Here is a 26,243-nt window from a genome sequence, read left to right as displayed (position 1 = left end):
CAGATTCCATTTCTCGGTTCAAAACGTCGGCTCCACTTCCTGCCCTTGCGTCTGTATCCCAGGCAGTGGAGAAGGGGCCAGGGAAGAGCATAACCATTCCTTCTAAGGACAAACCCAGAAGTGGCAGATGACAGCTTTACTCACAACCCACTGGCCAGAATTTGGTCATAAGCCCTAAGAGAGGATGGGAATATAGTCCTTAGTGAGGCAGCTACCTGGCCCGCGAAACCTGGAGTACCATCATTAAAGGAGGAGAGGGAACATGGATGGTTAGCAGTTGTCTCTACCACAAACCACTGCCTCTATTTGGATATTTTTTTTGTTATTCTCTAAGCAGCCAGTTCTTTACAGAAAATAGTCAAGAAAATAAGTCTCAAGTATTTCAAGAACGCCAGTTAATAAAATGACAGAATTTTTACAGAGATGCTGCAAGCTGAACCTTGTTTGCTTCGCCTTATGATTCCTTCATCGTAGAGATTTCTAAATTATAGATCTAGACGACTGGTTTCAAAGTAAATACAGGCAGTCCTTGTGCTGCGTGGTTTCAGTATGCACAAATTACAGTTAGTTACCATGGCTTAGTTAAAATATCACCAGCTCCCCCAACAACACAGTTCAAATTTCAGTAACCACATTATATAACTGTGGGTCATCGCACAAAGTACAAACTTTCTGCTAGCCCTTCAGTCCACAAATAACAACATAAATAACAGGTGCCCATAAGGTTCACTGACCAATCACATTATTTCTCTCTAAGTCTGTCCGTGATTGGTCACTGCATGCCTGTTACTCAGTCAAAGTGTGGAGCTATGTTGCTTCCTTGTCTCTCAGCAATAAGCCCACATGACATTTTACAAAAGTGGATAAAGGAAAAGGGTAATGGGCCAACAAAGATGAAAGTGTAGTGAAGAAACAAAACGTGGTAACACTGGAAGTGAAATTCCAATTGAATATACTTGAAATTATAGAGGAAAGAGCTGACTATGGAAATTTCATTACTGCCACATTTTGAAACAGATACAGGACCTGTATAAGTCAGGGTTCTCCAGAGAAACAGAGCCAATAGTGTGTGTGTGTGTGTGTGTGTGTGTGTGTGTGTAAAGAGAGATTTATTTTAAGGAATTGGCTCACATGATAATGGAAGCTGGCAAGTCCAAAATCTGCAGAATGAGCCAACAGACTGGAAACCCAGAGAAAAGCTGATGCTGTAGTTCAGGTTTTGACCAGATATGTGGGTACCACGGCCCAACAAAGTTGAGACAGAAAACTAAGCATCACGGGAACTTGGTGAAGGCAAACTTATTAATATAAATGAATAAAGTGGTTATGACAAGCCAGAAGTGACGGTGATAAAACAACAACTTCACGTGAAAGGAGCTCTTGGCAGGGCTGGGAGCCTGGCTGGCTCAGTCAGAGGAGCGTGTGACTCTTGATCTAGAAGTCAGAAGTTCAAGCCCCACGTTGGGTGCAGGAATCACTTAAATAAATAAAACTTAAAGCAACTCTTGGGATAATCCACAACATTGAAAGCACGAAGAATAAAATGTTGGAAGCTGATTTAAACTTAGAAAGAGCACGACAGTTCACCCAGGTAGAGAAAAGATACTCATGCCATGTCAGAAGTTACAGAATAAGAAGAGGGGTGCCCAGGTGGCTCAGTCAGTTAAGCTTCTGCCTTTGGCTCAGGTCATGATTCCAGGGTCCTGGGATGGAGTCCTGCTTTGTGCTCCCTACTCGGCGGGGAGCCTGCTTCTCCCTCTCTCTCTGCAGCTCCCCCTGCTTGTGCTCTCTTTCTGTGTCTCCCTCTGTCAAATAAATCAATAAAATCTTAAAAAAGAAAAAAAAGAAGTTACAGAATAAGAAGAGAAGGCCAGCACTTTTCAAACTATTCTTGATAAGTACAGAGAAATAAGACACTTTGATTCTGAATGTTTCTAAGCCTTAAAATCATAGTGCACTAAATATTAGTTTTGATATTTTTTCATTTATAACCTACAGTAACTGAGTTTTTAATGTTTTGACAAAAAGTTTTAAAGATCACAGAACAATCATCTTTTTTCCACATTGATTTTTAAGATTGATTCGTTTGGCTTCTGCTTGCACAGTGATTTTTTTTTAAGTGGGAGGAGGGGCAGAAGGAGAGGGAGAGAGAGAATCTTTTTTTTTTTTAATTTTATTTATTTATTTGACAAGAGAGAGACACAGCGAGAGAGGGAACACAAGCAGGGGGAGTGGGAGAGGAAGAAGCAGACTCCCAGCAGAGGAGCAGGATGTGGGGCTCGATCCCAGAATCCCAGGAATCACGCCCTGAGCCGAAAGCAGACGCTTAGTGACTGAGCCACCCAGGCGCCCCAGAGAGAGAGAATCTTAAGCAGGCTCCACATCCAGTGTGGAGCCCAAGGTGGGGCTCCAACTCACAACCCTGAGATCAGGACCTGAGCCCAAATCAAGAGTGGACGTTAAACTGACTGAGCCACCCGGGCACCCCTTGCACTGTGATTTTCATGGTCCTAAAGTACCATGCAAAGTGGTGACTGCCTCTATAGTATTTCATTGGAAGAGTTTATCTGGTGGCTCAAATGGAATCTCTGTTTCTGGAAGGACAGGAGAAGGGCAGTAACTTCTTTGTGTACCCTGACGTTCCTAGTAAGGTATAGATGTTTAGAAAATACTGGTTTCATTGTTTTACTGGAAAACACTCCTGGGTCAGATGAAGAACAGTGCAGTAATGTTCAGAGGGCATAAGAAACAAGATCCACACTTGATCTATGCCTAAATCTAAGCTTTAGTTTCCTGACCCATCACACAAGGGCCGTAACAGTGTTTCCATCTACCTTACGGGGTGCTTTGGAACATAGCACATGCAAGTGCTAGATAAATGTCTGCAGAGAAATGAATGATCCAGGACATAGTTTGACCAAAAGTAGTAACCCTACAAAGTTCTCATAGTTGAGGCTAGAACATTAAGGCTGCCTGGGTGCTGGTTAGGGTGAAAGGGGGGGAGGTATTAGGAGCAAGAAGGACAGGTCCTTTGAAGGTACATATGTTAGGACCAAGGGTGTTTCATCCCTTTGGCCCAGTTGACATTCCCATTCCCCGTGATCTTTGTGCTGTCTGAATGGAGGCCGGGTTCAATTTAGGAAAAGGAGCAGAGAAAACAAACCTGGGCTCTGTCCGTGGGGTCTCCTAGTGGTGCATATTCTTGCATTTTTAGTTTCTCTCTGTTGCCTCACTCCTTTCAGCAAAAAACAAACATAAAACATGCTCTAATTTTCCACCTCAAACAAAAGATGCATCTTGTACCTGCTCAGCCTGCATTACTATTGTTCTATGTACCCTTTCAGTTTAGCAGCCCCCTCAACTGGTCTGAAGCTGTGTCTCAAAGGCAGTCAGCGACTTTGTAATTCCCAGTATCTGGTACTCAGCACTTGTGTTCTCTGAGCAGAGAAGGCAGCTTTCTGCCCACTGACCACACTCTCCTCCTGGAGGACTCCCCCCCCCCCCATGCTTCTGAGACATGGCACCAAAGGCCTTATGACTGCTTGTTTCCTTCGTCCCTAAATGTTCTGTTTCCCTGAGTTCTGACTTGGAGCACTTTATCCTTTTGTTCTAAAAGTTCTCCCATGACCTTTTCATCATTACAGAACTGTGGGTATCTCACAAATCTTTACCCGTCCAGTCCTCCCACCTCTGGACCCACATTTCCGTTTGTAACCCACCAGCATATCAGCATGTCTTGCAGTAAAAGAGACTATTTCAAATGTGCCTTTTTCTCCCTATGCTTTCTTTTTTTCTTCTCTCTCTCTCTCTCTTTAAAAGATTTTATTTATTTATTTGCCAGAGAGATAGAGAGAGCCAAGCAGGGGGAGTGGCAGACAGAAGGAGAAGCAGGCTCCCCGCTGAGCATGAAGCCCAATGAGGGGCTTGATCCCAGGACCTTTTTGATCCCAGGACCCTGGGATCATGACCAGAGCTGAAGGCAGATGCTTAACTGAGCCACCCAGGCAACCCTCTCCCTCTGTTTTCATTCAACCTCATCACTTCTAGAAGCAGATCCTGGTCCCAGTTAAACAGCTAGACATAGAAGAAAATATTTCTGTAGATAGATGCAGAGAACTAAGGGAACTGATTCTTGACTCCTAAATTTAAAAAGATGTTGATATGAGTTTAAGCTAAAAAGTCTTAGATGTGTATTTTCCAAGAGAGCGTTCTAGTTCACCATGAACTCGCCATGACATGAGTGAAAGCAGCTTTGCATCTCTTGAGCAAACACCACCATTTGCAAGTGCCATGAAATCACCATGGAAGCAGATACACATGAGCAATGTTAAATATCTTTCTTATTGCTGTCTGATGTCTTCGTGTCCCATGCCCGTTGTTCCTTGATTGCTGAGACAGCAGGGATACCTGCATAGACCCTAACACTTTGTCCCAACATCTTCCCAAACAACTCTTCCTTTCAGTTGGCCCATGGCATGCTTAAGCCTCTGAGACTGGTTGTGGAGAGCACTGTATAGTGAAGGGGTGAGGTAATCAGGAAGCTTCTGTACCTAGGCAAATGGAACAGCTAGAGACTTGGGCTGAACTGGTAGAAATAACTTTTTTTTAAAGGATTTATTTATTTATTTGAGAGAATGGAGAGGCAGAGGAAGAGGGAGAGAGAGAGACTCCCCAAGCAGACTCCCCGCTGAGCATGGAGCCTGATGTGGGGCCGAATCCCAGGACCCTGAGATCATGACCTGAGCCAAAATCAAGAGTCAGCTGCCTGGGGTGCCTGGGTGGCTCAGTCGTTAAGCGTCTGCCTTCAGCTCAGGTCATGATCCCAGGGTCCTGGGACCAAGCCCCAAATTAGGCTCCCTGCTCGGTGGGAAGCCTGCTTCTCCCTCTCCCACTCCCTCTGCTTGTGTTCCCTCTCTTGCTGTCTCTCTCTGTCAAATAAATAAATAAAATCTTAAAGAAAAAAAAAAGTCAGCTGCCTAACTGACTAAGCCACCCAGGCACCTCAATAGAAATAATTTTTAATAATTATCTAGATTAAACCTATTACCTCCTATACACCTAAACTTGCTAGTTCTTTCTGAATTCAATACTTTTGTTCATCTTAGATTCACAAACTCAATACCCCAGGATTATCTTCAAAAATTTCTCTCTATAGTGGGTATCATTGGTATTGTCTGCTTATCATATTTCCTTTTTCTAGAAATGATACCCCACACTTACCATTCCCCCCAGTTATGGTGGGAGGTCATCATGTTCTAATATGATTCCATCCTCTCCTCCTGGCCATTGTTGGTTGGTTCTAGGGTAGACATCCAAATCAAGATGGAATAATTAGGATGTTAGAAAGACTTAAGCTGACAGACAGCACCTTAATTTATTTTTTTCTCATATAACAAGAACTTTAGCCCAGGGCTACAACATCTGCTCAAGGATGTATCAGGAACCAGGCTCCTTCTATCTTATTGCTCTGCAAACTTTTTCATGTGACTTTTAAAATCTTCATCACAAATGGTTGCTGCAACTCCAGATATATGCATATTATTGTAGAGGAAAAATATGGAGGGGCTAAAGGCAAAAGGCGAAGGACTAAGGGGCAGGCACCATGACTCCTCCCTTTCATAAAACTTTTCTGGAATATTTGGGTGGTATCTATACCTCTCTGAAAAACTAACTTTAAAATTAAAGAAAAAGCAAGGCAACAACACCAAATTGCATTGGATATTCAACCTACATTTAACTTTAAGAACCAACTGTTTTAATGAAATATGTAAATACTTGCCTCTAAAGACCTAAACACTTAAAAAATAAATTGTAAAAAAATAGAGTAAAAACAGCAAAAAGTCCATTGCTTTGCTAATTGCACTACTACCACCCCACCAACATCCCCGTTAGAATTTTTAATAAATTGGCAGAAATGCACCAAGGTAAACACATCTGTTTGGCAATACTTTGTTAATAATTAGCCAGAGTCTAATTATCTATATGGGAGTAGCAGACCTGAGTCACTTTGATCATGCATTTCTTAAATTCAGATCTCAAAATTGGGGAATTGGTGAAAATAGTACAATTTAGTAAAGCTAATGGGACTCATGAGTGTCCCCCCCCCCCCCCGCCCTGTGTGTGTGTGTGTGTGTGTGTGTGTTGTTAAAAGACAGTAAAGCTGTCAGGGGGATGAAGTCAGAGTCCCTTCTGACTCTCGCTAAAAAAGGGCAGGCCTAAAGTCAGTTATGCTCAAGGCTTTGGGGAATAGAGGAGAGGAAAAATTCATAAGGATTCTGAGAAGCATGTGGAGTTTCAAAAATTCATGAATTTGTGTAAGGCTATTCAGAATCTTGTTGCTTGGTAGGGTCATACAGAGCATAAAGCAATAGAGGCAACTGGACTCAAAAAAGGATGAGAACCCTCACCTTACCCCTTACGTTTTATAAGTTACTGTAAACCTATTATTTGTTCCCACTAGCATTCTGATGTTTGAAATTGCTTGAATAGGGGATTTTTTTTAAATCCCATGTTGAAAAATTGGGCTTAAATCCCTTGGAGACAATTTCTACCCATAGGAAGACGATTTAAACTCACACTAATCAGGCTGTGTGAAAATGAATAAAGAAAACCCAATTCAAAGTAGGGTCAGGAGCAATGAAGGGATGGTGCTCCCTCAGCATCCATCCCAGCTTACTTTACATAACCCTGCAGGAAGAAGGAAGATTTTCTCCTCACCCAGCAACAACCCAGCCAATTAGAAGCCACCACAACTTAGAACTCTCCTTCTCCTCCTATGAACTTTCCTCCAAAGAAACCCCTCCCAACACCCTCCTTTCCTCTATAAAAGCAAGTCCCTCTCCTCTGTTCTTCATTCCTCTCTATTGTTCTTGCCTCTGTGTGCTGTAATCTGCATGTCCTGAGTCGCAGTTCCTTTGCTGTTCCCAGATAAACTCATCTTTGTTGATTGAATAACAGGCTATTTTATTTTTAAGGTTGATAGTCATAAAAGACTTTCTTAAGCATAGTATAATTAGGTAAGGGTAGGGAGGGCTCTGGATTTTAGCAGAAAGAAGAGCAGCCCCTTGCATAAAGAGGCTAAGGACAGGGAGGGATGGAAACCTGCAAACTAGTACACAATTGGCTCAAGACCAGACTATCTGACTGGGCATATGTTCAAAATGGCCTGTGCCTGCTTATCTTTTCTTGCCTTTATGGGTATTCTCAGAATCAGAGCAATAATGAAAGGGGGTTCTTCTAGAAAGATAGGCTACAGAGGTTCTTTCCATTAATGAGGTTCAATTACTACCCCCAGGCCCAGCCAAATCCTATCACAGGCATCTAGGAGAGACAACTCTTCCTAAAGTGATGGTTCTTACCTTCCCTTTCCTCCTGCAACTCAGCTTGGCAGCAAGTTACACTATAGCTAAAAGCCATTGGTTTTCTTCTCCCAAAGTAGTTTATTCACTTCTCAATCCAAGCCTTTACCTTTCATTGAATCTGCTAGCAAGTCAAGTGTGCCTACCCAGCTAACGCTGTGTCCCAGTGGGAGTGTTGCCAGGCGCAGTTGTGGATAGGTAAGATACACTGGCTTGAACAGCCGGTCTGACCCATAGCCATGGAAGTTCCATCACTGCATCTAGCCACTAAGAAAAAACTTGTAGAGACTACCACCAGTGGCTTAAATTATTATCTACCATTAGAAATTAAAATCATTCCGGGGCACCTGGGTGACTCAGTCGTTAAGCGTCTGCTTTCCGCTCGGGGTATGATCCCAGAGTCCCGGATCGAGCCCTGCACTGGGCTCCCTGCTCCGCTGGGAGCCTTCTTCTCTCTCTCCCACTCCCCCTGCTTGTGTTCCCTCTCTTGCTGGCTGTCTCTCTCTCTCTCAAATAAATAAATAAAATCTTTAAAAAAAAAAATTAAAACCATTCCATGACAGTCATTCTAACACTTTTATGTCCAGACAACATAGAACTGTGGTAGGGTTACAGGAACAACAACAACAAAAAATCTGTCAAATCTACGTTAGCTTCTTTCTTCTTTTTTGAAGACTGTGTGTGTGCGAGAAAGTGTGTGTTGGGGGTAGCAGGGAGGAAGAAGCGTGGATGTTTGCGGGGCCTAGTTTACAGGAGTTTTTGAAAGTACTACAGGTGAGAAATACTTGGCAGGACCCCACAATTATAGGACTTTATGTATTTTTATTTTTTATTTTATTTTTTAAAAAATATTTTTTGTTGTCAGAGACCAAGCACAAGCAGGGGAGCAGCAGGCAGAGGGAGAAGCAGGATCCTTGCTGAGCAAGGAGCCCACGAGACCATCCCACGGTCCTGGATCATGACCTGAACCGAGAGACAGATGCTTAACCGATTTAGCCACCCAGGCATCCCAAATTTTAAGTATTTCTAAATCTCTTATTCCTTGGTAAGCCCAAACACACCAGGTCATTAGTTTTATGGTGGTTTAGAGACAATCACTTTGCTTTTCCTATTTCTAAAATAATCAAGTGGGAAGTGCAGGAGCAAGACCTGGGAAGATTTTAATGATGAACTGCGATATGAATTGATCCCAGAAACTCTTTTACTAGGATTTTCTTACGCGCCCTTTTCTAGCTTGCCCTTGCCGACTCCCCTTATAAACTGCTGGTAAGTAAGGAGTCTCCCAGGCTCCGCCCCAGCCAATCCTGCAAGCTCTAGAAGGTCTCACGGACTGGAACTAGGCTCGCGGGGCTTTCTGTGATTCAGAACCAGAATTTGGCAAATGTAAATTGGGGCGGGGGTCTCTGGATACTTCTGCCCGGTAAGTCCTCAGCTCCAGCCCTACCTTGTCTTCTCCTTGTGGTTGACTGGCCAGCAGACCAGAAGTTGTACGTGACCAGAAAGCCTCTTATCTCTGCTTTCGCTTCCACTGCCCTCCCGCTTCCCCCGCACCCAGATCCCTTGTCTTGGGACCCGCCCTTCTGGGGCGGTGGATTCTTTATCTCCGCGGCGCGCCCGTGCAGGCGGCGATAGCGGCCGAACTACAGCTCCCAGCATCCCCGTGTCCCGCCGGCCGCCCGGGAGCCGACCCGGTAGTAGCTCTTCTCCGCCAAAGGTTCCTTCTGCCTGAGCGGCTCGCCAGCTTGGGACTCCCAGGGAACTCAGGGGCCGGTCTCCGGGACGTGGACATTGCCGGGGTGGCAGCGCGGAAGCATGGCCTTGCACCTGGGCAGGCTGAGCGCGAGCTCCTGCTGGCGAGCGGCGCAGGGCGGCCGCGGAGGGCTGTGCGCTCGGCCCCGGCGCGGCGCGGCCGCACGAATCTGCCGGGCCCCGGGCGCGGCGGGCACCGAGCAGTGCCGGGGGCTGGGGCACATCCCGACGGGAGGAGGTCCCCGGCTGGGGACCGGCCTGACCACGGCGCTGGCGGGACTGGCCGGGCTGGCGGGGCTGGCCGCCGCCGCCTTCGGGCACCTGGAGCGGGCGGAGATGGTGCCCAAGAGCTCGGGGGCGCTGAGACCTTCGTCCGGGAGGCCGGAGGAGGAGGAGGATGAGCTGACCCGCCGCTGCAGCTGCTTCATGGCCCCTCCTGTGACCGACCTGCGCGAGCTGCGGGGGAGGCCGAGCGACATGAAGACCAAGATGGAGCTGCTGATCCTGGAGACCCAGGCCCAGGTGTGCCAGGCGCTGGCACAGGTCGATGGGGGCGCCCGCTTCTCCGTGGACCGGTGGGAGAGGAAGGAAGGTGAGGAGGACCGTAGAGGGAGGTGGAGGTGGGAATTAGAGTTGGGGCTTTAAGTTGCTGGCAGAAAATGAGAATGGTGGATGAAAGTAGGAGAGAGGTACCTACAAGAGCAGCTGCTAGGTTAGAAGAGACACCTTTAAAAAGAGGGATACTAAAAGGGTCATGAGACATCTGGATGCAGATCTTTGGTCACTCTAAAACTGTACATTTCAAAATCTATGCGATTTTATAATGGCATTTTTCTGGAAGTCCTACGGTTATTTTTAGCCAACAAGCTTGGATGTCCAAAGTTGTAACTGAGCATCGATCTTACCCACATTTCATGTTTCTCTGGGTGCATTTACCCTTTCTCCTCCTTTAGAGATGGAAAGATGAACTTGCCTTCTATTTGCTAAGTATCTGGCCAGACTCCTCCAGCCGAGGGTGTAATTGTGTCAGTATGTCTTTTTCTCAAGTTGCACAAGAAATATTTGGCTTGTCAGTAATTCTTCCAAATGCACACATCAGATTTCCTGCTAGGAAAATCTTACTTTCCAGTGGCAAAAATCTTCTGTGTTAAAACCCATTTCTTCTGATTGGTGGTTGTCAGAAGGAGGGGGTGAGGGGAGTGGGCAAAATGAGTGAAGGGGATCAAGAGGACAAACTCCTGGTTATAAAATAAATATGTCATGAGGAGGTAATGTACGGCATGGGGACTATAGTCAAAAATATTGTATTGCATGTTTTAAGGTTGCTAAGGGAATAGATCTTGAAAATTCTCATTGTAAGAAAAATTTTGTAACTGTGATGATGGTAACTAGACTTATTTTGCAATGTATACAAATATTGAATCAATGGCTATACACCTGAAACTAGTATAATGTTATATGCTAATACTACAATAATAAAAACCCAGTTTTTATAGAATCATGTATTCATGACCATGGTATTGCCTATGGAGTGAAACTGCACATCTTGGTCATAAACTGGAAGAATTCCTGACTTCTTAGCTAGGAATACTGCAGCAGCTTCTCATTAGCAGATTTTGAGCTGTATACTGCCACATCTGTATTAAATGAAGTTAAATCTGGTCTTCAAAGTGTTTTCCATCTTGTCATGTTTTCAAGTGAAGACCATTGAACCAGACCACAACCTCAAGTACTAGAATAGCTAGTGTGGCCTTCAGAAGTCACTGAATTTTTTGTGTGCCTCTGTTTCCTCATCTATGAAATGAGATTAGAAATAATATATGAGGGTATTATAAGGATGGATGTAAATGAAGTGCTTAAAATATTGTCTGATGTGTAGAAAAACAAATTGTTTGGTCCATTTGCCGGCTATGTGATCTTGGATAAGGTGTTTTGTCTTTCTGGGCCTCGTTTTCTCATTTGAAATGTGGGGGGGGGGTTGGGGGGGTTTCACTGGATCATCTTACGTCCCATCCAGCTCTAAAAATTCTTAGAAATAAAACAAGACAAATAGGTACTTCCGTGAAACTGTTCCCTTGGTGATAACTCTAGTGTCTTAAAAACAAACTATTAATAATAAAGCTCAGATACCTAAATATTAATGTGTGTCTTATTCAGTTTAAGCTTCCCAAATCCCTGAAGAGTTCAACTACCTACTGTTTAATTGCCTGTAAACAAAGTTAAATGGTAAACAACACGCTAAGAAAAAACAATTGAAATAATATGGAGTTCTTAAACTCGGTAATAACAGAACATTCCTCAAATATACCTATACCTGTTTTTAACCTCAGCCTTCTCTCATATATCATCACCAGTGGATGTCATTCTGCACAGTAGTTGAAGGGAAAATATTCCTGTGATTCATTTTAGATGTGGAAGAAATCCTCCGTTTAGTGATGTGGGGGAGATACGATATTTGCCCACTGTCAGTAGCAATGTCCTCGAGCTAAGCTGATTATCTAATTTTATGGTGCTTAAAAATTACAAATAAACTGACATTATAGAAGATTTGGAAAATAAAGGAGGAAAATAACTCCTAATCCCACCGCCGTCGCGCAGGGGTTGTTTCGGATTTGCATCTACCCTTCTACTGTCTCCTCACGTGCTATTTCTGTAAACAGGAGGTGGCGGCATCAGCTGCGTGCTTCAAGACGGGCATGTTTTTGAAAAGGCTGGGGTGAGCATTTCTGTTGTCCATGGGAATCTTTCTGAGGAAGCAGCAAAACAAATGAGAAGCCGAGGAAAAATTCTGAAGACTGCAGATGGTAAATCAGTCTCCACAGCCTGTCACAGTCCCTGCACACCTTGTCTCCCCCACAAGTTTTCTTTGTAAAATAAATAGTGCTTCTGTAAAAATCCATTTGGGTACATAGGCCAGAGAAGCATGCTCACATTTCCTTTTTTAAAATTGTTTTTTAAGACACAAAAAGCAGCTTTTGACAATTGATTCTGAAACTGTGTTGGAGTTAATGAAGCTGGCTGATTGAGCGCTGCTCACTCTGTTTTATTTTCCAGGTAAATTGCCATTTTCCGCTATGGGTGTGAGCTCTGTTATCCACCCCAAGAATCCTCATGCTCCTACTATCCATTTCAACTACAGGTACTTTGAAGTAGAAGAAGCTGATGGTAAGCATCCCTGGAGCTGTGCAAAATATTGTGCAAAAAATGTATATCTTAAAACAAGCTACGGGGCGCCTGGGTGGCGCAGTTGTTAAGCGTCTGTCTTCAGCTCAGGGCATGATCCCAGTGTTCTGGGATGGAGCCCCACATCAGGCTCCTCCACTAGGAGCCTGCTTCTTCCTCTCCCACTCCCCCTGCTTGTGTTCCCTCTCTTGCTGGCTGCCTCTGTCAAATAAATAAATAAAATCTTAAAAAAAAAAAAAGCCAGAGGGTATAATCTAAACGTGAGAAGGAACATATAAATCTTAACTAGGTTTTTCAGAAGGCAGATGAAGCCTGATTCCTTGGCAGGTGCAATGGATTATGTGCTAGAGGTGAAAAGAGAAAATAGCGTTGGCTGGGCTCTGACTTCCCCCTATTTCCTACAACACAGAAGGAATGATTTACTGAATCTCAGACTCAGGGTGCACGCAGGGTTCTTTCACAGGAAAGGAAATCCTTAGGAAATCCAAAGGAAAACCTATGTACTAGGTTACGTTGAAATGAAGAACTTGCTTATGGAAAATATCTTTCACATGCATCGTTTCACTGTTCACCAGCACATTGTCGGTGGGTTTAAGATGGGGTGGAGTTGATCGTGCCTCATTATGGACATGTGGTTCCAGCCCCTGTCTGCAGTTAGCTGGGCCAGGTGTTCCCTCCCGGCGGAGGGTCTGTGCAGTGCCTCCCTGGGGCTGTGGGTGTGTCTGCAGGTATTGGCATTTAAAGTCCATGTATTTAACTTGCATTTTGAAGACATTAGTTTGGTTCAGCCTTTTAATGTTAGAAGTTGGTAACTGGTACTGACAACTTATAGACCCAACTAAGCACATGAAATAGTTAGTCTCAAATGGTAAGTTGTGTCCCTCTGCAAGCGTTTTTACCCTTTCTGGGGTAAGGGGAGGGGGGCAGTGGTTTTTAATACAGGGAACATCAGAATCTCCTGGGCAGTTTTTAGAAACTGCCAATGCTTGGGCCGGAGATCTGCTTGTCTTTTGTTTGCTTGGTCTTTAAGTTGTGACCTAGCAGAGGCATTTTACGCTCCTCACGTGATTTGATACACAGCTGGAGTCCACCCATGTGATGTTTCATCATTCACTGCCGTATGTGTCCTTTTGCTCCTGGTTCTACTCTCTCGCTTTTTAATTTCCTATTTCTTTTTCTTTCTTTCTTTCTTTCTTTCTTTCTTCCTTTCTTCCTTTCTTCCTTTTTAAAATTTATTTGTTTGACAGAGAGAGAGACAGCCAGCGAGAGAGGGAACACAAGCAGGGGGAGTGGGAGAGGAAGAGGCAGGCTCCCAGCGGAGGAGCCTGATGTGGGGCTCGATTCCAGAACGCCGGGATCACGCCCTGAGCGGAAGGCAGACGCTTAACGACTGAGCCACCCAGGCACCCCTCCTATTTCTTTTTCTTTCTGCTTTTACCTTTTCTTTCCTGCCTGGGCTTTAGTGGTCATTCAGAGTTAAATTTAGTTAAATATTTTTTGATTGTCACCCATTCCGTGTTTAGTCAACTAAGCTGATAAATTTGGTTTGCAGATACAGTGAGTAGTGTGCTACGTCTCAGAGTCCAAAGCGTGCATGAGAATGTCATGTCTTGATTTCGTAGGTAACAAACAGTGGTGGTTTGGCGGTGGATGTGACCTTACTCCAACATACTTGAACCAAGAGGATGCTGTCCATTTTCACAGAACTCTGAAGGAGGCTTGTGACCAGCATGGTCCCGATCTCTACCCTAAATTTAAAAAATGGTAGGTAAAGGTATTGTCATGACACCTAAAATATATTTCATTCCTTCCTTCTGCAGATCCTGAAGGCAACTACTATGTCACTAAATACCTTTTTCAGTGAAGGTCGATCTGTTTTCTTTGCCCACTAGAAGTGGGATACCAGTTCGAAGTGGTTTTATTAGGTTATTTACTTAGAAATATTTGAATATCTGTAATAAAAATTGGGTAACAGCATATTTTTTGATCCCAGATGATTTAGGATATAAATTTGAATGTGATCTGTACCTCAGAATTAGAAGTTTTTTAATCCTCCTGTGGGATATTAACTTCTCAGATGAGAACTGTTGTTGCTGTGGAAATAATAGAACATAGGAAGGGTTGGAGAACTATTAGGAAAAGATGCAAATATACCAGATGCTTTGGACAAGGAGAAAAGTGGGATTGGAACTCTGTTAAAGAAACTCTAATGATAAAGGAAAGGGAAACAAATGAGTTGTGAGGAGATCCAGGATATTTGGTAGATGTGAAATGGAGTCGAGGGATAAATTGTTTGGAATAGGAGTAAAGTACCCAACTTTGCTTAGAGCTAGTTGGCATTCTTGAAAAGGGAAGGACAGGCGAGGTTTTGGTGATTTTTTATTTGGGGAGGGGTTTGCTTTGGTTTTTGAACTAATAACTGTGGAATCTTGATATTATTTATGTAAGATTTGGAGTTCAGCTTTAAAATCCTCAGATACATTCTCCTTTTGATTGATACTGCCACTGGAAACTGCACAGCTGTGGAAGCTTGGATGTGTGAGGGATTTTTTTTCTCTCACAAATCAGCATCCTTCCAGGAAAAGAACTGGTATGGATAACATTGTCTTTTTTTGGGTTTTCTTTAACTGCTATTTTTGAGATGACTTCAGCTGAGTGATTTGAGTTACTAAGATATCTAGAATGCAGGCTAGTTAAGTTTTCAATATAAGTATTTAGCACATTTTTTAATTTTGTAATTTCATGGAGCTTTTGAAATAGTGTGATTTGGTTAAAGCTGACTCCACAGCCTTGCTCAGGATGTACTTCAACTGTGTTCATAAAATGTGCATGTGAAGGAAAGCCAACAAGTCACAGTCAAGGTTAATTAGACCGATGCATCAGCTCTAGGCTACCTTTTTGCAGCTGCTACCTTTTTTTTTAAGCTATTAAGGCTATTTTTTTAAATTAAGGTTATTTTTAATAGAACCTTTTAAATAGCTTTTAGTTTTTGTTTGTACAGGTTTTTCTACTTACCCTTATTCTTCTAGAGATCATCTAACAAGCTATTTCTACAATGTAAACTGTTCTGCGAATTTAGCATTTAAGAAACGCGCTCTGGTAGGCACAGAGAGGGGGAAGACTCCAGACCAAGACCAGATGGCTAGTTCGATGTGCTGGCTCACAGGGGAACCTTTCCTATGTCTGTAGGTGTTCTCTGAACGTCTCCTTCCACCAGCCCCTCCCTCGGTCCTGCACGCTCTGTAGCCTTCACATTTTATTGCTGAAAGAGATCTTAGAGATTATTTACTGTACTTTGGTGAATAAAGAACTAACTCAAGAGCTGAAGGGTTGGCGCCCAGACAGACCTGGTTGGTGGTGTTGGTGGAGGATTCCTGTCTTTCCTCTTGCAAAAGCAACTGTGCTGCTGAGGGCAGCCACGTCACTCGTTCTGAGAAATACACTATTAATACTGGGCTCTTTGTTTCTTTTTCACTAAAGTTTTTAGATTTCATATCCTTTCGATAGACGTGTGTTAAATTCCTTACTTGCTTTGCAGATAGAAGCATAAGCATTTTCTACATGGGTGCTAATGACAGGAAATCTGACTAAAGTCCTAGTTTCATTTTCATAGTTGGACAGAAAGTAAGGACCCTGTGTTGACGTGAGTCAAGGATAGCGCGCCCTAAGCTGAAATGCTCACATTGATTTTCATGTCTTTTTTTCCCCTTTGATCCTTGACAAGGCCTTGCTGTGTTTTCCAGGTGTGATGATTACTTCTTTATAGTCCATCGTGGGGAAAGGAGGGGCATCGGGGGCATCTTTTTCGATGATCTTGACTCTCCTTCCAAGGAGGAAGTGTTTCGCTTTGTGCAGAGCTGCGCCCAGGCTGTTGTTCCTTCTTATATTCCTCTTGTGAAGAAGCACCATGATGAGTCATTCACGCCCCAGGAGAAGCTGTGGCAGCAGCTCCGGAGAGGACGGTGAGTGAGCAACAGGAGAATAGATAGTCTCATTGCATAACTGGCGGGGGAAGCGGAGCAGTTGGAGTAAGTGTGGGTGGTGTGTTGTCTTGGGCAGATATTTTGCTAGAGTTGTATTAATACTATCCTGAGCTGCGTTTATAACTAGATGAATGTTTAGTGAATATTAAAAATCGTGTTAAATAGTATTATAAAAAGAGCAAGGTTGGGGCACCTGGGTGGGTGAGCGTCTGCCTTCGGCTCAGGTCGTGATCTCAGGGTCCCGGGATCGAGCCCGCACAGGCTCCCTGCTCAGTGGGGGTCCTGCTCCTCCCTCGCCCTCTGCTTCTTCCCTGCACAATCCCCCTCCGTGCTTGCTCACACTCTCGCTCTCTCTCAAATAAATTTTGTGGGTTTTTTTAAAGCTTTTTATTTATTTCATTTGTCTGTACGTTAGAGATGCATAGCAGCCAGGTAGTGGTACTTGCTGAGTTTGATTCAGCTGATTCCTTTTAGTCTTCTAGCAATGCCTTCCAGCCTTATGCCAAGATATGGGCATCATTTAATGTTTTTGCTGCTTTATAAATTTGGAATCCCAGACTCTTCCATTCATCTTTAAGATTTCATGGAGGTCGTTGTAATGGACATAATCATTTCTGAAACTATTTATACTTAATGATAATATTAACTAATTATGGAGTCCTTATTGTGTGCCAGCCAATATGTGAGACATTTCCTTCTGCCCCAAATAAGAGCTTCCCTTATTTATTTATTTGATGTATGTATGTATGTTAATAATCTCTACACCCACCGTGGGGCTCATACAACCCCTAGATCAAGGGTCACATGCTCTACTGACTAAGCCAGAAACAAAAAAACTAGAGCCAAATACAGAGAACAAACTAGTGGTTACCAGCGGTATGTTGGTGGTGGGGGGGATGGATGAAATAGGGTGAAGGGGATTAAGAGTTCACTTTTGGTGATGAGCATGGGGTAATGTACAGAATTGTTGAATCATTATATTGTACACCTGAAACTAAAATAACAATTATATGTCTATAAAATAAATATCCAATGAAAATTTATTAAAAAAAAAACCTCTGGAAAGGGCAGTGGTCTAGTTTTGCATAGGATTTTATGTGCAAAGCTGACCGGGGGCACCTGGGTGGCACAGCGGTTAAGCGTCTGCCTTCGGCTCAGGGCGTGATCTCGGCGTTAAGGGATCAAGCCCCACATCAGGCTCCTCCGCTATGACCCTGCTTCTTCCTCTCCCACTCCGCCTGCTTGTGTTCCCTCTCTCGCTGGCTGTCTCTATCTCTGTCGAATAAATAAATAAAATCTTTAAAAAAAAAAAAAAAAAAGCTGACCGGTTCTGTGAATACTAATTAGGTGAAACCTTAAAACTTCTTAGATGTAGGAATCATGTTTTGTGTTCTTTTTGGTGTTTGTTTTTTGTGTTGGTTTTGGTTTTTGTGACTGTTTCTCACAGAGAACCTCCTTCAACCACCCTTATCTCTGGGCCTTAAGCTGGCAGTAAACTCTGGGACTTCAGATAACCGCAGCTCTTCACTGCGGTTGTCAGCATTGTCTTCACCGTGCACACGGCACGTGTCACCCTATCTGTGTCCTTCACGGGTTACACCTGCTTCACTTCCTCAGCCCCAGATAGGGCTGCCCTTATTGATTGATTGATTGTGTGTATGTATGCTAGTACTTTCTACATCCAGTGTGGGGCTCAAACTCACAACCCCTAGATCGAGAGTCGCATGCTCCACCGACTAAGCCAGCCAGGCGCCCCAGAAACTAATGTTGAACTTCTTGTCGCTTTGCTGTATTTTAGGTAAGGGAAACAGGATAAAATTTACGCCTCTGTTAAGTTGAAGGGAATGGCTAAGGTTCATGGTTTGCAGACATCTCAGAGAGGATAAATGTATGAGAAGGCACAGAAAGATCAGATCTAAGTGAAACCTGGTAGGAGTCAGAGAGGCATTCTTCACTCAAAAAAGAAAAGCAGTACAGGGATCCTTACAGAAAAGCATTTAGTGAGTTCCATACAAGGGCCTTTGAAAGAGACATCTATACAAACTGGGGAATCACAGCCATCCCTTCAATACTGTGTTTCAGAACGGCAGCAGCAGGGGTGAAAAAGGTGGCTGAGAGACTGAAATTCTTTTCCATGGTCTTAGGAAGAAATTAAGAAGTTTTGCTTTCTATTATCTTTTGAAACAGGTAGAAGAGGTTAAATAGTTATTAATGCACAAAATTCAATCTGTGATGAATCAATATTGTGGACTAGAAAGGGATCCATGGATGTAATTTATTTAAACTTTCTCAGGGCTTTTGGCAAGTTTGCACACAGACGGGTGTTTTCTAAGAATTCAAGTACTGTGGGATTCTAGAGGATATCTTCCTGCAGGTGTGACTAAAACTGATCAGTAGGTAAACAAGACTGTGGGAGGGAAGTTTAGACCAAGAGAATAGTTTCCGAATGAGTTGAGAAATACTCTGAAAGGGGGACTGTTCATTGAATTTTCAGCTTTATGGGTCATTCTAAATTCCATATGAGTAGTAAAAATTATCTTTGAAGTTTAAATAACCTTTTACAAAAGATGCCATGATGTTAAAGGCAGTCAGAGATTTTTAAGCTAGACAGAGTTTAGATCTGACGCCGTGTCAGTTAATGAAACATAAATTTATTGAACCAAGTTTTAGTTGATGCTAAGGATATTTTTCTTAGCAAAATAAAATTGAGCACTGCCACTCAACCACTCATTATTATGATTGCCCCTAATTTGCAGGAAGACTGAATTATATGACTGCTTATCAATGCTATTAACTACTTTAAGAAAAGGAAATTTCTAGAATACATTAGTAATAATTAGTAGATTGCCATTACCTGTACTTGGCCTTTCAATTAACGAAAGTTTTGTATCTTAGTACGTGGAAGTTATAGGGGGTGAAATAAAGTCTTCTGAAACATCTCAGACCATGGTGGAAGGCCGTGTTCTATACTGATAAGGGCGCCATTTCTTTCCCTTTAATTGTTTTAGTGCCTTAAAGTTCTCAGCTTTGTGTTCATTCTGTTTATTTATTGGAAAACATAACCTTCTTGTTTTGTAACTGCTCTAATTTGGGGCTGAATCTATATCCTATTGTTTGTTGGGTAGAATGCCCTTTTATTTATGCCTGTCCAGATGGAGAAGACTCAGCTGGCTGTAGACTGGCGTTCCCTGTGCCTGTTCCAGCTGATTGAGAGGAGGAGGGTCAGTGGGCACGAAGCATCCCCTACTCCCCTTAGAGTATTCATTATGGACTAATCTTAAGAAAGATTTTATTCAGCTGGTCTTTAATGTTATTTGTTGTCTTTATGTCAGGTATGTAGAATTTAACCTGCTGTATGATCGGGGTACAAAGTTTGGCCTCTTCACTCCGGGATCCAGGATTGAAAGCATCTTGATGTCTTTACCTTTAACTGCTCGGTAAGAATAAGTCATCGTAGTTATCCCTCCACTCTCTGTCTATTAACCCCCTACAAAACATGAACGTTAACACTGCAAATGTCTTATCTAAAGACTTCATTGGTTTTGACTTTGCTGATTTTATAATAAAATCACAGTCAAAGAATAAGTAATTTTTTTTTTTAAAGAATGAATGGCAGATTGAATGACATGGCTTTGTGGGTGACAGCCGGGAAGGGTAGAGGGAGTGAGAAGATGGGGTGGATGGTGGTGTCCTTGCCTACTTGGTAATTTTCTAGGAAAAGTTATGGACAAAGCAAATATATTTGAGCATATCAGGTTTTTCAATTTAATTTTGTTAGAAATTGTTACATTTGTGAGGAAAAGTCTTACTTTCCAGTATGAAGTATGGCTTGTTTGAAAATATAAGGGATTGTTGTTGGTGCCTGGCCTTCTCTTTTTGCTTATATGTTGCTGTGGTGGGCTTCCATAAAGATTAATTGAATCTGTGGGGGCAATTTTTTTAGTAGGCTCCATGCCCAGCGTGGAGCCCAACACAGGGCTCGAACTCACAACCCTGAGATCAAGACCTGAGCTGAGATCATGAGTCAGTCCCTTAACTGACTGAGCCACCCAGTCACCCTATGGGGGGAATTTTAAAGACAGATATATTTATGTTGGTTCAGTTAGGTTGACTTTTTGACTATAAGAAAGTGAGAATGATGTGTGTCCCGACTGAAATGGAAAAGATCAGAAAAAAAGAAAAATTACATTGCTTGTTTTATAAGACCTAGAATCTTCTTTTTTTCTGTGGGTGTAAGTGTCCAAATAAGAATGGACTGCTGGATGGCACTGGAAGAATGCCTTGTCTCATTCTGCTGTCCAGATCTATCCTGGTGAGATTAGTACCCTGTATGGTTGTGCCTGCCTTCAGAATGGCATTGGCTCTGTCCTTGTATAACTGCTGTTCTTGGGATTTCGTGTCCTGAAAGCTCATGCACATCCCTGCTAGGTGTTCCTGCCGCCCTAGAGACGAGATGTGAATAAAAAGTAGAGATAAGTTTTTAAGGCCTCCAGTAGTCTTCCTGATTACTACTGGCCCCTAATTATAAGGTACATTCTAAGCCGCAGATAATGGGTCGATTATACATCAGTCCCTTGCTCATTTGAATAGTTAACATGACGGTCCCTTCTGGCTTCTTATAGTCGATACCATGGGTGTATAACCTTCAGGCTGTAAGATGAATCCAGGTCCACTTGTGAAGTGTTTTTGTGCAGTCCTTGAACTACGAATGAATTTGACATTTTTAAAGGATTATTAAAAACAAAAAAGGATATGCGAAAGACTACATGTGGTCTCACAAAGCCTAAATTAAAGTTACCTGTCACCCTTTATAGGAAAAGGTTGCTGACTCCTGGTCTAAACCAGTGTCTGTCAGACTTCATACTACAGTTATAACCGTTTTGACTATATTTGTATATTATCTGAGGTATTATTTGCTTAAATTTTCTACTCTTATTTTTTCTGAGAGAATTTATTTAGAAAAGCAAACCAATATTATTGCTATAAATAGAAAGTAACACATTAAAATAAATGTGTAAGTATTAAGCTAAAAAACAAAATTTGCCTGTGGATCATTAGCGGTTCTACAATATATGAAACCCTGGTTTATAGTAAAAGTGTATTTTGGCTGTGGGATATTAATATTAGTCAAAGTATGCTCAGGAATTATTAAAATATTTCTTTAGCAGCAACTGTTTTAAAAATGGCTAGTAGGTAAAAGGTATGTTAGGTACATTGGAGACAAGGAGGTATAAGACATTTTTTACTTAGAATTTTATTTTTCTTTGATTTTAAGTAAAGAGGTATGTGTATTTTTCATTATAATTTTTATTAGTATTACATGTTTTGCTTTTGTTTTGGACCTTTATAGATGGGAGTACATGCATTCACCCCCAGAGAACTCCAAGGAAGCGGAAATTCTGGAAGTTCTGCGCCATCCGAGAGACTGGGTGCATTGATGCACACGGAGCGGCCTTCCTGGGGCGTGGGGGACACAGAGCGTGTGCCCCGTCCCCGGGCTGGCAGCGTTGCCACTGTGTGGCAGTTCATAAGCTGTGTCTCAGAGCTGCAGTCCTCACTCTGCAGTCTGCCTCCTTGGCAGGTGCTGACCTGTGTTTTAAGTGCTGCGAGTTTCCACTGGAAGCTGCCGGTGACAGGTGGCGACATGGCAGCTTGTCAGCGTCAATTGGTTGATATAAAACTCATTTATACTTTTAGAATCATTTTATATGATTAGTTGACAAAATATGAAATGGAGTTTCCAAGTGTTGAGCTAAGGGAATCTAAATATAGTTTATGTCAGGAAACTTCTCATGCTATTTTCGTTTCATGTATTTGTTCAGGTTTTACTTTCTGCCACAAAAATCTGTTGTGGGATACATTTTATTTTCATTAATTCAGTGAGGTTGAGACTTCATATGTTTAGAAAGCAGCTTGAAAGGAAGGTAAAATTTTTACTTTGTCATGACTGAAGTTTCGTTGATCATGATCTTGACGTGTCTTTCTCTAGAGATCAATATTGTAAAGTGTTCATTTTTCTAATGCTATTTAGGAACACTTGAAGTTTTCTTAATCTCTCCATGTTTTATAGTTCAGCGATTCCCTGTGGTTAACTCCATCACTGTTATTTAAATAAGGGACATCTAAGATGTGGTTCTGGTTTTGGAAGAACTATAATTTGTTCATGTTGGATTCTCTGCACTTTTGAATGTGAAACCTTATAACCTTGGAGTCTGATATTTGAAATTTCCTATTCCAGACTTTTCTATATGGAGCTTTAAGAACAATCCTGGGATTGTTGTGAGTTAGGAAATGTTTCTCATTTGCCAAATGAGAAATATTTTCCTTCGTTAATTAAAGTCAACATAACTCGTGTGAGAAGCATGTAAGCATTTTATTAAAATTGTCCTCTTTTAGAATTAGAGATTCTGCAGCTCTTTGCCCTTAAGAGAAAATCACAACAGAATTCTTAATGTGGCTTCTTTGTTCGTATAATAGTATGAGTATATTTTTTTTTACTTTTTTTTTTTAGTGTATTTTATTTTACATAATATATTGAAGCTTGTAAGGGATAGTATCTTCCTACATATTATTAAGCATTATTTGGAATATGTTAAATGTGTGTGATTGTGTGTGACTCTTTAGGGCTGGGAAAATGTGTGAACTCTTCAACTATCTTACCACAGATCTGCTGATAAATTTTATTATGATATATGGCTAAGAATTGTTTGTATTTTTCAGTTTTTAAAGAATAATTGATATAGGGAAGATAAATATTTTTTAGTATTAAAACCATCGTTCCTCATTCCTAGGTATTTTGCCCAAGAAAAATATAAGTTTTTTTCACTCAGATTTCCATAGCAGCTTCATTCAAGATAGCCAAAACTTAGAAACAAGAGAAATGTCCATTAACAGATGACTGGATAAACAAATGATGACATATCAGTATGTGAAAATACTACTAATTAGTGAAAAGGAACAACTGCTTGGGCGAATGGCAAAATGGCATTACGCCAAGTGAAAGAAGTCAGACACAAAAGAGGACTCACTGTATGACTACACTATGTGAAAACCTAGAAAAGCTGAAATTCAAACGAGAGAGCACCTCGGTGCTTGCTAGGACTAGGACTGGGGAATTGATTATGGAAGGCAACAAAAGAATATTTTGAGGGGATGGAAATGTTCTATATATTGATTATGGCAGTGGTTACCAGACTGTTTACATGTATCAAAACTCATTGACCTTGGCACTTAAAATCATGGAGTTTTATTGTATATTTGATTTATACGTTAATAAAGCTGATTAAATGAAAAAATATAGGTGTATAGGAACAAATGTTCAAATAAACCTCAGTTTACTTTTTATAATAAAAAGTATCTTGGCATATAGTTCTGCTAGTTTATTTAATTGTGTTTAGGACTGTCAGGTCTGGGCATTGGACTAAGATGAAATTTCGAAAGTTCAGAATATCAGTTTTTCATTCTCTTAATAACCATGTATTTCTCTTACAGATGGGGGAAAAGAAAAGAATTGAGTAACTATTGGAAAATAGATCATTCTACTCTTATTCAAAATGAATTTCTCTTTTAAATTCATATTGATGTTTATTCTGAGTCTACTAGAGGCCCGGGGTGTACCTCCAAATGCCCTGAACACCTAACTGCTGGTGTCTTATACATGCATCTTAGTGGTCATATGGGGTGGAACTTTGGGGGATGGTATGTAAATGCTTTGGAGCAAACTTCTAACCACTATTTTATATCCATCACTATACTCAGCTTACCCACCTGTGCAACCGAGTGTTTAATGAGACAAAAACTTTTGCATGCTAAAGAGCACCATATTAGAATGCCGAATAATCTGTTCCTTTATGACTTACCCTTCCATGTGTCTTTTGCTGTTACAGTTCATCTGGCCAGGAATCGTCTGACACCTCTATGCCTAGGCTAGGACAACTTGAAGGCTAGGTTCAGCTCAGGACTCGGGACTGTAGAGCACAGTGCCTTCAGGTGGCTCAGCACACATATTCCAGCAAACAAGGCAGAGGTATCATGGTTGCCTTCTGATCTAGTCCAAGAGGTTGTGTAGTATCACTTCCTCCAAACTGCACTGGTTTTCAGTGAATCACTTAAGGCCAGCTCCAGATTCAAGGGGAAGGGAATTAGATCCCAAAACCACAAAGTAAATCCGACTCTTTCCCTCTTTCATTGCCCTAGTCAATTCCTGTTGAGTATAGCTTTGAAATGTTTCTTGATTTCCCAATCTTCCGTCCACTGCCACCACTCTACCTTGGTCCCACATTCCCTCTTACTTCTGCAATGTCCTACCGGTCTCTGGTCACTCTGACTTCCATTCTCTCCCTTCAAAATAACTTCCCCAAATCCCGTTATCACTGCCTTCCTCAAATATTCTAAGCATCCCCCCTTCTACAGAAAAGATGCTGCTAAACTCAACTCGACATTCAAAGCAATCTACCATCTGAGTCTGACCTCTCTTTTCTGCTCTTTCTTCTACATTCCCCCTCTGCACTTTGGCCTCGGACCTCATGACCACCACTCATCATTTTGTTGAGCATTTCCTAAACCTCTATGATCTGGCCTTTAGTCAGGCTGCTGCCACCCGTGCTTGGAATCTCTTATGCTTCCATCCATCCTTCCATGCCCAGTTCAGATTTCCAAGAAACCTTCCCTGAAGTCAATCTCTTCCAGCCCTCTGCACATTTCATTGTTAGTATTGCTCTCATCACAGTCTGTATGCACATTGTCATTTAACGTATACTTACTCCAAAATATCTAAGGTGGGTCTTTCCTCGTATGTAATGCCAGCTACCTTGGGCATGACATGTTAACCCGTGTCTTCCAACACTTGTACAGTAGACTGTATAATCAAACTTAGTATTATTTGGCTTTCTATGTAACTGTCTTATTCGTAGTGCGTGAAGACAGAAGTTCCCATTAAGAGAAGTATGTGTCTCTCTTTTTTCTTTTAAGATTTTCTTTACTTATTTGACAGACCACACCAGCAGGGGGAGCAGGAAAAGGAGAAACAGGCTCCCCGCTGAGCAGGGAGCCCAATGCGGAGCCCTATCCCAGGACCCTGAGATCATGACCTGAGCTGAAGGCAGACGCTTAACTGACTGAGCCACCGAGGCGCCCCGAGAAGTATGCATCTCTTAACAACCCGTTCAGAAATGGTTTTCGGGGATGTATTGTATTATCCCTGACATGAGTACTGTGTATTTGAAATCCCACATTTAAAAAAAATTGATCCTTCTTCCTAAAGAAACACACTTGTAAAATTCGAATTTAAGTTAGCACCTTTAAGTTAGTGAAGCTTAGACACTTACAAATAGTTGACTGAATTTAGTAGTGTTGCCTGAAACCAAGTCATAGGCCGTACAATAAAAAACCTCACAGACCTGTTTCTACAGGTCGGTTAATACCAGATACACACTAGCAGACCAGCAGAGCAAGGTAATTAAATTGCATTTCACCTTCCAATCCATGTTCTTGGTTTTGATTCTAGAAGTTAAACTCATGAATCAGTAATCAGCATTTTAAAGAATGCCTCACCTATTCATTCCATTCATACTTCACAACATGCTTGAAAATAAAAGTGGACACAGTTTACTCCATCATGGTTTCAAGGAGTTGACACAAATACATTTAGGAAACCAGACTGGCTTTGGAGTTGCAACATGGACGGTGTCACTGACGTGCTTGCTTATGAAATGGTTAAGGAAGTATCAAACTCAAGTTTATAAATAAAGTTGCACCAGTTGGATGCCTTTATTTAACAAGGGAATAGTGCATCCATAAATTTAAAATGTAGGTTGGTCAAGTTACTTTCCTTTTCTGATTTGGTGAGGCAGACAGGCTTTCAGAATGTTCCATGTCTGCTGTTTGACATCCTTCTAATAAGTTTAATATGCAAAATTTCAACCCAACTTATCAATTGCTTTGTAGCTCCAGTTGTAGATTCTTTAAAAAT

At 42.0% G+C, this 26,243-nt stretch overlaps 2 protein-coding genes across 7 annotated transcripts in view; one reads left to right on the top strand and one right to left on the bottom strand.

Moving 5' to 3' along the window:
• The window catches only part of LOC103673242 (soma ferritin-like), a 43,817-nt gene extending 34,820 nt beyond the window's left edge, over positions 1–8,997 (bottom strand). For 2 of the 6 annotated variants that reach the window (XR_005832152.1, XM_040621139.1), the window contains exons 1-3: positions 8,803–8,997; positions 5,221–5,299; positions 3,164–3,235 (exon numbers count right to left, since the gene is read on the bottom strand). Coding sequence is in view for 3 of the 6 variants with exons in the window: in XM_040621139.1 (XP_040477073.1) it covers positions 3,164–3,208 (45 nt within the window). In the remaining 3 variants the exon portion in view is untranslated. The remainder of the gene's footprint in view (positions 1–3,163; positions 3,236–5,220; positions 5,300–8,802) is intronic. The other 4 variants (XR_005832151.1, XM_040621137.1, XR_005832153.1 and 1 more) reach the window with 4 other exon arrangements.
• A 118-nt stretch (positions 8,998–9,115) lies between these two features.
• On the top strand, positions 9,116–23,641 carry CPOX (coproporphyrinogen oxidase). Its single transcript, XM_008701968.2, has 7 exons — positions 9,116–9,699; positions 11,768–11,911; positions 12,162–12,272; positions 13,913–14,054; positions 16,034–16,252; positions 19,606–19,710; positions 21,624–23,641. The coding sequence occupies exons 1-7, from the start codon at positions 9,171–9,173 to the stop codon at positions 21,709–21,711; spliced, it is 1,338 nt and encodes a 445-aa protein (XP_008700190.2). The 5' UTR covers positions 9,116–9,170; the 3' UTR covers positions 21,712–23,641.
• The last annotated feature ends 2,602 nt before the right edge of the window (positions 23,642–26,243 follow it).

The sequence above is a fragment of the Ursus maritimus genome, unplaced genomic scaffold (genome assembly GCF_017311325.1).
Source record: "Ursus maritimus isolate PB19 unplaced genomic scaffold, ASM1731132v1 scaffold_4, whole genome shotgun sequence".
In the NCBI taxonomy this organism is placed as follows: domain Eukaryota; kingdom Metazoa; phylum Chordata; class Mammalia; order Carnivora; family Ursidae; genus Ursus; species Ursus maritimus.
This window is presented reverse-complemented; position numbering and strand designations above follow the sequence as displayed.

Coding starts and splice junctions, on each gene's coding strand:
- CPOX (XM_008701968.2), top strand. CDS start 9,171: ATGGCCTTGCACCTGGGCAGGCTGAGCGCGAGCTCCTGCTGGCGAGCG. Junction 12,273..13,912: donor TGAAGTAGAAGAAGCTGATG/GTAAGCATCCCT, acceptor TTGATTTCGTAG/GTAACAAACAGTGGTGGTTT. Junction 19,711..21,623: donor TCTTTACCTTTAACTGCTCG/GTAAGAATAAGT, acceptor GGACCTTTATAG/ATGGGAGTACATGCATTCAC.